Raw genomic sequence first — 13,240 nt, 5'->3', positions numbered from 1 at the left:
TTAATTCCTTTCTTGTTTCTTGGATAATGAATGATCCTACCTCCTTCTCAATGTCTGTTATCTTCTGAGTGTTTAAATTAAAATTTGGACATTTTCAGTTATACTAGAAAATTCCCTTTTTAAATTTCTGATGGCTTATTTTTTCCCCCAGCCATTCCACTGATCCTTTAAAAATTCCTAATTATAAAATAGAAATTGATATGATTGCTCTTCAATATCACTTTTCATATTAGTTTGGAAATAATTATACATATAATTTACCTTAATAAAAGCAAGTCAAGGTAAATATTGAGTGGAATTTTAGCAAACAATGGAAATGGATTTTTTTCCATTCATGAAGTATTTTTAATCTTTTATACCTGTCTACTATACACACTCACACACACACATACACACACACACACAAGAAACCATTTTTATATTACAATTTAAGATTGGTGGGATTTGGGGTATTTTTAAAATTTTTTATTGATGTATAAAACACATACAACTCCACAAGTTATTATGAAGTGAATATACCAACTGTTCAACCACAAACCTAAATTAAGAAATAAGACATCATATGTCCCTTCAGGTCCCCTCCCAATTACTGTCCTTTCCCTTCACCCCAAGATAAACCGCTGTTCTGACTTCTAACAACACAGATAAATTTTGTCTTGTTTTGAATAATAATTATATATATTTTCTTTTGTGTCTACTTCTTTCACACAACATATGTTTATAAAATTTATCCACGTAATTTCATGTAGCTATAATTTATTCCTTTTCATTGCTGTTTGGTGTTTCATTGTATGAATATGCCACAATTTATCTCTCCTGTTGCTGGACATTTGGGTTCTTTCCTGTTTTGGATTTTACAAATAATGCTGTTATAGACATCCTTGTACAGGTCTTTCATGCATATGTTTATGCGTTTCACCTGAGTCACAGGATATCCATATATACACACATTCATTAAACACATAAAATAGAAATTCAGGCCACAAAACCACTTGCTCACTGTGAAAAATTAGATTGCATCATTTTCTTTACACTAATATTTCCTGTTTGTTTTTTTCTTTGGTCCTTTTAGGGTTTTGAATGAGTTTATTATGAAAAACCCTAGTCTGGAAAATAAAAAAGACCAAAGAGACCTCCAGGTAAGTCCTTCTGAATTGAGAGCTGTTGCCCAAACTCTGTGTTTCTCAGTACTTCAAGTCTAAAATGGGGAAGTCAGATAAGATCATCTGTGAAGTTTTGTGTGTGCGCCTGTGTACATACATAGATACAATGGGTTATCCTTGTTTCTTCAGGATGTGACTCATAAAATAGTGGATGCGATCGGTGCAATCGCGGGTTCTTCTTTGGAACAGACAACATGGCTGCGGCGAAACCTTGAAGTTAAACCTTCTCCCAAAATAATGGTAGATGGAACCAATTTGGAATCTGATGTTGAAGGTATTGATCTCAGACATTTAAGTTTATATTTGTAGGCATCTATTCACTGAGAATTTATTGCAGTCAGCACTGTAAGTACAGTAAAATCATCTCTGTTCTTGTGTTTAGCTTTTTTCAGCGGGAAAAAAACCTAACCATATCTTTACCTGTCTTTTCTCTTACTTAGATATGTTATCACCTGCAATGGAAACCTCAAACATAACTCCTTCTGTATATAGTGTCCATGCGTTGACATTACTCTCTGAGGTAAATAAACATTATCGGGTTTTTTCACATGAACTTTCAAGTAGACAGTTTCACAATTAAATATTAGCAAGTAATTCTTACAGAGAAGATTTTAATTTGAAAAACTGTTTTGTACTTCAAGAAATCACTATGTAAAATAAAGTTTTGACTTTGTATTCCGGTTAGTAGTTTGTTAAATATTAGTGATACTAACTGTAGATATTGCTCCCCCATGCACTGTTTTTTAAAAGTGTACTTTTTAAAAATGGTAAGTGCTTTTGTTTCACAGTGTGGGAGGGAAGGGTGGAGGTGGTATAATGATGCTTGCCACTACAAAGCATTTACAGTTTACCAAACAGTTTTATATACATCCTCTGACATGCTCTCTTTTATACCCTGTTATCAGGGCATTTTTGTTTCCCCTTCACAGATGTGGTTACAGAGAGAGATGAGCACAGTGTGACTAAGACCAAACTGACAGAGTTGCAGCTCAATTCATGTGGTTGGGTTTTTCCCAGGCCACCTCGTAACCCAGTCAGGGGAAGGGAATACTGAGTTTCTAGTCTTAAATTTGCTGTTTACTCACTGTCACATTGGAAGGTTCTTAACCTCTCTTTTTCTCGTCTTCCCTGTCTTGGTTAGAAATAGTAAGATTTGCCCATATTTATATCCTATAGTTATAATGGAGAAAACCATTGTGGCAGAAACCATTCATGTAAAAACGGCTTAGGGAGATTTGATTTTAGGCTTTTCTAATTTTAAGGTGTTCTAGATTTTCTTACAGACTGAAAACCACCTCTAAGTGCTGTCGGTTTTAGCTCTCAGGTTATACGTTCCATTTCATTTCTGAACGTTTTTTTAGGTTTTGGCTCATCTTTTGGATATGGTTTTCTACAGTGACGAAAAAGAACGGGTTATTCCTTTACTTGTAAATATCATGCATTATGTTGTGCCCTACCTCCGAAATCACAGGTACTATTATTATTTAACTAGACGTGTTAGTTAGCTCATACTCTGTTAAAAATAAATTGTGTTCCTTTATTGCCATTTTTGGAATTACCACAAAATGACTTTATTTTTACCTTGAATTATCATGATAAAAAAAATTATTTCTCTTATAGCGCTTTCTATTTCCCATCAGTGCTTTAGGTAAATGTGACCACTTAGGTATAACGTAATATGGTGATTAAAGTTACAACATACAGGTTAAAGTGGTTTTCCTTCCTCCTAGTGCACATAATGCCCCTAGTTATCGAGCCTGTGTCCAGCTGCTTAGCAGCCTTAGTGGGTATCAGTACACACGGAGAGCTTGGAAAAAAGAAGCCTTTGACCTCTTTATGGATCCCAGCTTCTTTCAGATGGATGCCTCTTGTGTTAATCAGTAAGTCACCTTGCTTCTATTCAACATGATAATGCACCTCACAAAGTCTGTTGAAATCAACCACCATCTGCAAAGTAGAACACTTTTTTAATAATAATAAACAACAACAAAATCTTATTTACATATCATAATCCTTGTCTCTTTCAGTTGGAGAGCAATTATGGACAATCTGATGACACATGATAAGACGACATTTAGAGATTTGATGAGTGAGTATTGTGGGGTGACAACCTAAGCAGTGTCTTTCCTATACAGGATCCATTCGTATTTACTTTGCTCTTTTCTAGAAACTGTTGAATTAGCTCTTTGTCAGCTTATACTTAGTACCCGATAGGAACATAATGTTAAAACTTAAAAGGGACAACATAGTTGATAAATAATAAGTAAAACTATTTGGCCATGTCAAATTTGTCTCCATACTGTTTCCTCGGCACATAACATAGAACATGACACTCAATAAGTAATCACTGAACGAAAAGACTGACAGGTAGGGAGGCTAAGAAAGGCAGCAATAGGAACAAACCTAGCAAACAACTCCCTCTAAATCCTGGGGCTCTGGGGACTTCCCTGGCGGTCCGGTGGTTAAGATTCCGAGCTTCCGCTGCAGGGGGCACAAGTTCAATCCCTGGTCGGGGAACTAAGATCCCACACGCTGCATGGCTCGGCCAAAAAAGAGTCCTGGGGCTGTGTTTATCTTCTTGGAAGGAAGAAAGTGAGGGGCCAGAAAGGCCAGAATCGCTCTCCACACCACTTCTTCTCTATCTTACTGGCTTATATATTAGGCTTCCTCATAGTATCTAATCTGGAAAAAAAAGGTTTTCTAAAAGTTTGAAAGTTATTAAACTAATGACCTTAAATAGCAGTGAAGTTGGATGAATCTGTAGAATTTCTTGTCAGTTCTTAACCCAAGCTGCAGTTTCCGCCTCTGGAAAAGGGACACCGTATTCTCTCTAATCTTCACAGGTTTGTTTTAAGGTTCAGATTCATCTATTTAACAGTTATTTATTAAAAGACACAAAATGGGCCAGGCATTATGCTCACCTTAATCCAATAGATAAGATTATTTCAGACAGTAGGTAAGAAGTTGTGAAGGAAATAGGGTGATACGATAGATCTTAAATAACAGCTCAAGAGCTCATATTTGATGTGAAACTAGAGAAACCAACCACGAGAAGGCCTAGGGACAGAGTATTCCGGGGATAAGGGACAAAAGTAATGAAGGTCTCAGGGTAGGAACAAGCTCGGTGAATGCAAGGAAGAGCAAGCAAGACAGTGTGCCTGCAGAAGAGGGAATGGGGGCGAGTACGAGACATGAGGACGGAGAGCTGGGTAGGTTAGGCCTGGCCAGGCCAGAAATTTTTAAAGCAATGAGAAGGGTTTCGGCAGACGGCCTAAATAATAAAGGGTTTATGGAATGGCATTGTTGGTGAGTTTACCTTCTGAAACCTGCAGTTCTAAATTTTTTTCTCTCTCCACATTGCAGTTCCCACCCCTTGGTCTTCTGGCTTGTATATGCTAGATCTGTTTGCCAGTCCTGCTGCCTCAGAGAGGAGTCCCAAGTCCTCTACCCTGAGGTCCTCTCTCCTGGATGTCATAGGGTCTAGACTTTCTTAAAAACAAAAAACAGAATCATCTTTTCTCAAATCGCCTGATGACTATATCACAGCCTCTCACTTGCTTTTTTTTTTTTCTTCCAGCTCGTGTAGCTGTAGCTCAGAGCAGTTCACTTAATCTCTTTGCAAACCGTGATGTGGAGCTAGAGCAGAGAGCCATGCTTCTGAAGAGATTAGCATTTGCTATTTTTAGCAGTGAAATTGACCAGTATCAGAAATATCTTCCAGATATACAAGGTAAATAGTGGAAAACTATTTTCTCTATTTTCCAAATTTTTTCGTTCCTTAGAAATTACCTTCCGTAAGTTGTAAGTTGGGGTGAAATATACCAAGCGTTGGTAGATGGAGAATGTTGAATTAGAAATTTGTTCTGTTGAAATGACAAAAATTATCACCAGTATGTAAAAGAAATTAAACACTGAGTTTATAAGACTTGCCAAAACATGGTCTCCATTTTATTGTTTGGGTCAAATTTCCTAGGAATTCATGTTTGAGAATGAGGTGTAAGACTGTTTTACTGCAGACAGGCATATTAGTGGGTTTTTTTTGTTGTGGATGAGGTTATACACCTTTAAAGGAGGGGTCTGAAATAGAGGCGTAGCCTCTATTTTAGCTAGAAGTAGGTGGAGATCTAGAGTTTGGGGCCAGGGTTGGGGTTGTATAAGGCTTTTGATAACCTTCATCAGATGGGTTTGGTGGCTCTCTGTGTCCTGAAGGGTATCAGGGCAGTCATCAACCTGTGCCACCAGATGGCCCCATGATGGGAGTGAGCTTGCCCCAGGCAGTATTGTTTGCTGCTGAGTCAGTGTGCTTGTGCAGTAGCCAGCCTCAGCAGGCTGTGCGGGGATGGGGTTGGGGATGACAGTTGTCATCTCTTTACTGAGATTATTTCTCTCTCAGAAGATACGTGACTCCTCCTTTTCTGACCCTTTATACCTAATGTCCAGTGTGCAACATGCACACTATTTGTCCTGTGATTTTTTTTTTTAAATCGACTAGATTGGTGCTACTCAAAGTGTGGTCCCGTGGACCAGTATCAGTCTGTTATTCCATCCATGATACGTTCAGAAATGTAGAGTAAGCATCGTAAGCCTTTACAGCAATGTGATAGAATCTGTTGAATCTAGTAATAAGAACATGGCATTGTATTTATCTTTTTTTAATTTGATTTTTTCTGGTAATTCATTTTTATTATATTTTATGAAAGTATCAATCTGCAACAGACTGGAAATTATTTAAAAAGTTGATCATCATAGTTTGAGAAGTACTGAACTAGATTATATAGAAAAGTTTATATGAAAATGATTCTATTTTGGTATTGAAAATATACTGTATTTCTTTCAGAGAGATTGGTTGAGAGTCTCCGTTTGCCCCAGGTGCCAACTCTTCACTCTCAAGTGTTCCTGTTCTTCAGAGTGTTACTTTTAAGAATGTCTCCACAACACCTTACCTCACTCTGGCCTACCATGATCACAGAACTTGTGAGTTAATTTTAATTCAATTAGGTAATAAATCTAAATTATAAAACAATGTGACAAGCATCAACATGCTTACCGGATAAAAACTAATCTTGGAAGAGAACTGAACTCTAGTTAAGCCTGTTACTGAAAATTTGTACAGATGAAAATAGTAAAACAAGTCAGATTCTGTCTCCATACAGCTTAAACTTTGAAATATGCAACATTAGCAATTATTAGCTCCTTGCGAATCATGACCTCGTCTGATCTGGTTTAGTTCATTCTCAACTACACCAGAGTTTTAACTTTGTCATGGCTGCCAGGCCTGGTTCCTGCCTTTGGCAGCACCACCTTGAGAGTGATTAGAGGTGGTTTAGCTAGATTTAGATGGCCTGACATAGGGCATGTATCACTCTTGAAGTGCAGCACTTACCCAGGTAAGCTGCTTCAGAGAGACTTTGACAAGATTTTGTAAACCCCCAAACAGTAAAACCTTCCTAAGTCCCACTACACCCGTCCGTTCCCCTCCCAAACCATACCCTGTCGCCCTCATCTGAACAACGTGGGGAGCTGGGGAAAGAGATGAGAAAGGAAAGGGACGGGAATCTGTAACTCCGAAAACCCAGCATTATAACTTCCCCACAAAGAAATTGGCTTTAATATTTTTTCCTTTTTTAATAACTGTATCTCTTCCATAATCACCAAATAAGACCATGCTTTCGTCTCACCTCTGCCAAATTAGTAGCAAGGCTCTGTGCTGAATTTTCAGTTTTACTTTTGGAAACTAAGTATAATTTAAAGATCCTAAAGTTGTATCCTAAAATCTGTATTTGGATTAATGAAAATATAGCCTAAAGATAACTTGAAAGAAGGTTTAAATAAACATTTGACACTTTTTCCATGGTCTTCAGGTACAGGTATTTTTACTGATGGAGCAGGAACTCACTGCTGATGAAGACATTTCACGGTAATATGTAATTCATTTTGATTTAGTCTTGTCAGTGTGTAGTATCCTAAAATCATCCAGAACGTTACTTTACAACTAGGAGGGTATAGACACTATTTTATCTGAACACTTTATGTATTTAGTCTGTTATTATCCAATTGATCATATTTGGATATAATACAGTTACATGTATTCCTTAGGTATTTTAGACTGAATTAAACTATCAACATGTGTGGCCTTTGGCCTCTAGACACAAATTTAGTTTAAAGCAATACTGTTTCAGCTATGTGAGCAGTATTGGTTTTAGTAGGTCAGATCTTTTTCCTGAAACATTCAGCAAAACCTATTATGGCAGATAACCTGTAACTAAGGTATACAAATGTCCATATCTTCCAGGATGATCTCCATTTAATGTAGCAAAATTTGGGGATATTTTTAGCAGAAGCAGTTTATTAATATGTGACTAAATATAATTTATTTTTATTTAGGAATTTTTGTACAAATAAGTTTATAAATTGAAAAGTTCCTTTAACACTGTGTGTCTTAAATATATTTTACTCTTCTTTAATACTAGGTTTATAAAAGAGAATCCCCTATACTAATAACTGTGTTGATTATTATAGAAAGTTTCCCTCCCACCATCCTTGCAGAAGGACACTGGGTAGTAGGGAGGCCTCCTGGTTTTACAGCTTGTATTTTTATACTTCTCGAGTATAACAAGTTATTCTCTACTACTTTTACATTCTTAAAATTTAAAGAAGAAAAATTAATTTTTGATTTGAGAACAGTAATATTAATTTAGTCATGAACTTGCTTAGCGATTACTGGTACATTTATCAGAATGATTATGAAAAATATTGGCTGGCACTTTGAGATTTTCCAGGAATTACCTGTGAGTAAGTGGGTCCAGCTGCTGACAGCACTGTCTCCTGCTTATAGGACTTCAGGCCCCTCTGTGGCTGGTCTGGAGACAACCTACACAGGAGGTAATGGCTTTTCTACTTCATATAACAGCCAGCGGTGGTTAAACCTCTATCTTTCTGCTTGCAAATTTTTGGATCTGGCTCTGGCATTGCCCTCCGAAAATCTTCCTCAGTTTCAGATGTAAGTAAAAGTAAGGATATTAAATGGATATTTTTGAAATGCATTTGCTTTGGTTGGTGACATCTAAGATAAAGTTATTTTGTGTAAGTTGAAGTATTCATAATTTTTATTAAAATGTAATTGTTTTGGCAGGAGGATGGTAGGGCAACAGTTGTTGGAAGGTATCGGAAATGGCCGTTGTGGGTATATTAAGACTGACAGGTCATTCAGTCAACAAGTTGAGTAGGCAGCACACGTGAGGCAGCCGGATACATGACTTAAGAGCTTCAAGTCCAGTGTAGGAGACATGCCATTAACACACCATGGGTGTTCTGAGAGCAGCTGTGCAGGATGCTGTGAGGCCACACAGCGGAGACCCCTCTGAGCTCTAGGGGTCAGAGCAGGCCTGAGGGGAGGTTTACACTGAGGAGGTGGGGTGATGGTTGGGGGAAGCAGGGGTGAAGATGTAGAGGTTGGAATGGCCCTGGTGTGTCTGCAGTGTTGAAAGGTCAGTATTGCTGGAGCAGCATGTTGAGATATGAGGCTGGAAAGGGCCCGAGTTACATGACTTACAAGCTATATTCGAGAACTTGGACTTTAACTAAGGACAGTGGGAAGCCGCTGAAGCATGAATTTTAAGGAGTGAAGTGATGTTATCAGTCTTGTATTTTAGAAATCTTACTTTGGCTATGTAGTTTGGAGAAAGGATGGGAGGTGGGCAAGACTGTAAACAAGGAAGCTTTTCTTTCAGATGATAGTGAATTGAACTAGAAATGGCAGAGGGGAATAGGGAGAAAATTAATGTAAGTTAAATGCCTTGTTCATAAGTGCTCAAAAATATTTAATTATGATTTTTCATATTTAAATTTTTAAAATAATAGGCCAACTATATAAGATTGCTTTATCACTATGTAGCTAATTTGAGAATTTATCCACATGATCAAATATGTATTTATATAATATATAAAATAGTGTTATATTATTCTTCTGGAATGGAATATTAATAGGATAAAGAGTAAGATACCAGAATCTTTTTTCTATATTTGGATATACTTAAATCTCTAAAAATTTCTGTTGCACAAGCTTACTTTTCATTAAATTTAATGGTAAGAACTAGAAATTTTTTTACATTAATTCCAGTTCCTTTAATTTTGTTTTTCCATTTGAAAACCATATATATCCACTTCTTAATGAATTTCAGTGGTTGGGTGTCTGTTAAACTGTTGTCACTCCTGAAGAAGTTCAGAAAAGGATACTAAGCAGAATTGTAGGAAAGTGGCCAAAATTAACTAGGATGTTTATGTTCACAGAGGTAACAGAAACTACAGTCTTCATGCTCTAGGGAGAGTGTTATGCTTACAGCAGTGACCTTTCAGCTTCTGTGATGAGAAGCAAAATGAGTTTATCCTCTTTACTTGTCAAGAATCAGAAAAGAGATAAAAATGCTGTAATATCAACTACAGTTTTTTTTTAACTACTGTCTCTTTTCAAAAAATCTATAAGGTAATAAAAGATAACATGGAGAATTTAATAATCTTGAAAGGGTAATCTCTTTCTGAGCATGATTTTTTTCAAAAGTTTAAAATATTTCATAATTTAGTTACATACAATTTTTAGTCTCTGTGTGACTAAAAAATACCATAAAGATTGAAAGGCATTGAGTTGGGAAGAGATATTTACAATGTATATGACCAAGTCTAACTTGCTTAATATGTAAAAATGGATAACACAATAGAAAAATGGGCCAATGACAGGATTAACAAATAGTTCAGAGAAAAGAATGGCTTGTAAAACATACGAAAAGGTGCTCAGTGATACTCATAAGAGAAATTCCAATTAAAGTTACTAATAACTATCAGAATGCTAAAGATCTAAAAGTGTACTTCCTTTTACACTTAACAATAGAGACATTCTTACTCTTGTTGGAAGAGTACATTGATATTGTCTAATTTTTCTCCAAAGAGGTTTATATTTACCAAAATTCAAAATACAGATTCTCATTAGGCCAGTAATTCTGCTGTATCCGAGGGTTTCTCCACTCACCGTCCTCTCAGACACGCATAAAAGTCAGCAGTTACGTAAGCGTATCCATTATGGCACTATTTGTAATAGCTAGAAATCGGACAGTCTAGGAGACTGGTTGAATCAGTACCTTCCAGCACTGGAGTACTATGTAACAGTTAAAAAGGACGCTGTTTTATATGATCTTATCTCCAAGATGTGTAATTAAAATAAGCAGCAATCATTTTATTTATTAAAAGAGGAGAGGGTTGCTTGTGTGACTGTGTGCTCTTTTATGCATAATAAAACTCTGAGTGGGTATATACGAAACTGGCAGTATTGGTGGAGCCTGTGGTGGGAAGGGGACTACCTTTCTTTGGTTTGCCCTTTTATACTGTTTTGAGTTTTTTCCATAGACAGATATTAATTTTACCTATTAAAGACAAAATTTAAATGTTGGAGATTTTTATCTATATAGTAATGAGTGAGCATGGAAACATTTGTCAAGTTACTTGTGTTGTGCTCATGGAAAAAATGGTGTTGAGTACTTTCCAGATTTCATTTGTTCGTTACAAATGTTCATGTACTCATTTCAACTCTATGAAGTAGTTAATATTGTCCGTATTTACTGGTAAAGGCTCAGGTTAAGAAACATGCCCACGGTGACAGGGCTACAAGTGGCACAGCTGGTATGTGAATCTGTGTAAGTGGTGGCGTCATGATGTGTCTACGGGATTTATGTGGCCTTGTCTTAGATGGCACAGCGTGCATCTTACCGATATTGGTGTCATTCTACACGTAGGTACCGATGGGCCTTTATTCCAGAAGCCTCAGATGATTCCGGTTTGGAAGTGAGAAGGCAGGGCATACATCAACGAGAATTTAAACCTTATGTAGTACGACTTGCAAAGCTTCTTCGGAAAAGGGCAAAGGTATTGCATTCTTTTTAAAATTTGTTTTTGTTAAGTGTAAGAAGATAAAATCTGTAAAATATACTTATATGGTATCTTACGTGCATCTTCCACTGTGCGTCAGGCTAATTAATACAGATCTTTACCCAAGAAAATAGTAGTGAGTTTCTTACGTTCATCAGTAGGCCTCTGTTACAAACCTTTTGTCATCTTTTCCTTGCATTCAGAAAATTTCAAAAATAAATTGTACAATCTGGGGACGATCTGGGTTGTTTTGCGAGCCCTAGTTTGTAATATGTGCTTTGAGTGCTCAGAAATTTTCCACTCTTCTGGGGTCTCCTATTCAGGCAGCAGCTCCTAAACCACATTCTACACACTCCAGAGATGGAATGGAGGACAGTGTCCTTGAAGGACATGCAGAACTTGATTTCAAATCAAGTTGTTTCTTTAGGGACTAATAAGTAAAAGAAGAGATGAAAGATGAAAGTTGAGTCCAGAGTTTAGGAGAGCACTTGGGTACTTTCATGTTGATATTGCAGGGTCGGAAAAAATAATCATGACAACAAATCCGGAAGCAGTGTGATTATAGGCACACGTACTTTGTCATCCCTGCATTTCATTAGTAATGACAGTTTTTATAAAACTCCTCCCTTATCTAAGGAATAAACATGACAGTCTTTTGCACAACACTTGTCCCACAGAATAAAAAAATGTTTTGATTGGAAAGCATTTTCCCATCCAAAACACCTTAAACAAGGTCTTCATGGCCAAGCCCACTTTTCACTGGAGCAAAGGCTATGAGCTCTCCTCTTTCCTTCCACAGGACGAGGAGGACTTTAAGACAGTGACTTTGGAGGGACTGGAGATGGCCAAGCATCAGGTGAGGGTGGCTTTTTGATGCTTGTGGTATGGCAGCAAAAGCTGCCACCTCTGGACCAAATCTTGAGACACAAACCCAGGTCTGGCTTTCAACAGGACAAGAGAGGTAAACAGGAAGGAAGTCTTTAAGTGTAGACTGTTGCAGTGAAAGGAGAAATAGTTCATATGGAAACATGTTTGACTTGTTAATTTTATTATTGAGGAGGTGGTGTAGTTCTGATTAAGAAAAGCAGAAACACTATAAAACAAGTGCACTGTTCTTGGTCAAGAGCTTAGTAAAAGTCCTCTTAAAGGTACATCTTGACAAGAATATAAACAAAAGGTTACATCATAGCTTCCTTACATTTGAAAATCAGCTATGTAGAGCGTTCAAGCGTTATTACTCGTCTCCCGTCAGAGTAAATGCATCTCTGTAGACCCTTTCGTGACTATTGACTTGCACTCTGACTCGGGACTTACGGTGGAGTGGTCATCAGTCCCGGACCGTCATTAAAGCCAGTGTTATTAGGTGAGAGAAAGGAAAGCGGTTTCGTACTAAGAAATAAACTAATAGCTGTTTTTTCTTTTTCCTTTTAAATTTGGCCATAGATAAAGAACTAGATGATCCTTTTTTCTTGTTTGCTCCTGTAGACTTCTGAGAAAGGAAAACAGATTTAAAACAGGATTTTATTTTAAAATAAACAAACACTGTAAGCACACACAAGAAAATAAGCTGGATTTTGCATCTGTTTTCTCCACTAGGAAATTAGTGATATCAAAATATTAAGTGAACAATGCAAGTTTCTCAGCAACATCTCATCTTAGAAGGCAAACTCCATTTGTTAACAAATGTGACAGACTATAATTCTGCTTCCTAAGTCCCACTTGATAGTTTTTTCTCTCTAGTTCATTGTTTGTCTTCATTATCTTTACTCAGTGTGTTTTCAAATCTATGATTCTGCCCCAGTTCAAACATCTTCAGTTCTCTCAGAACTTTCTCTAGATAGACCGATGTCTACAGCTGTGTGTGTACAGTTTAGCTGGCTTCTCAAAGTAGCTACTTGAAGTACGTAAATTGTCGTGTTAATGCAGTTGACAAGAGTTTTCACATACATTCTCTTCATTGCCCCATCTTATAAGTGAGGAACTGTTCTGTACTTTATGTACAGAAGTACAGTACTTGCTGTACTGTACTTGCCCAGGACACCCACAGTAAGCAAGCGGCAGAGCCAGGGCCCTGACCCTGGCGTTATTCTGACTCCGGGTCCAGCTTTGCTGCCATGTGGTTTAGCACAACACAGAAGCGCATGGGAGGGTCTCTCCTGGGA

The 13,240-nt window shown here is 37.3% G+C and overlaps 1 protein-coding gene across 4 annotated transcripts in view; it reads left to right on the top strand.

Moving 5' to 3' along the window:
- Positions 1–13,240, top strand: part of DOP1A (DOP1 leucine zipper like protein A) — a 111,603-nt gene that overhangs the window by 97,001 nt on the left and 1,362 nt on the right. For 2 of the 4 annotated variants that reach the window (XM_082855658.1, XM_082855657.1), the window contains exons 26-37: positions 1,073–1,139; positions 1,293–1,437; positions 1,604–1,683; positions 2,525–2,634; positions 2,894–3,043; positions 3,191–3,252; positions 4,741–4,893; positions 6,001–6,137; positions 7,025–7,080; positions 7,999–8,163; positions 10,946–11,075; positions 11,878–11,934. In XM_082855658.1, the coding sequence (XP_082711784.1) occupies positions 1,073–1,139; positions 1,293–1,437; positions 1,604–1,683; positions 2,525–2,634; positions 2,894–3,043; positions 3,191–3,252; positions 4,741–4,893; positions 6,001–6,137; positions 7,025–7,080; positions 7,999–8,163; positions 10,946–11,075; positions 11,878–11,934 (1,312 nt within the window). The remainder of the gene's footprint in view (positions 1–1,072; positions 1,140–1,292; positions 1,438–1,603; positions 1,684–2,524; positions 2,635–2,893; positions 3,044–3,190; positions 3,253–4,740; positions 4,894–6,000; positions 6,138–7,024; positions 7,081–7,998; positions 8,164–10,945; positions 11,076–11,877; positions 11,935–13,240) is intronic. The other 2 variants (XM_082855660.1, XM_082855659.1) reach the window with 1 other exon arrangement.

This window comes from Leucopleurus acutus, assembly GCF_964270905.1.
Source record: "Leucopleurus acutus genome assembly, chromosome: 15".
NCBI classification, from domain to species: Eukaryota; Metazoa; Chordata; class Mammalia; order Artiodactyla; family Delphinidae; genus Leucopleurus; species Leucopleurus acutus.
This window is presented reverse-complemented; position numbering and strand designations above follow the sequence as displayed.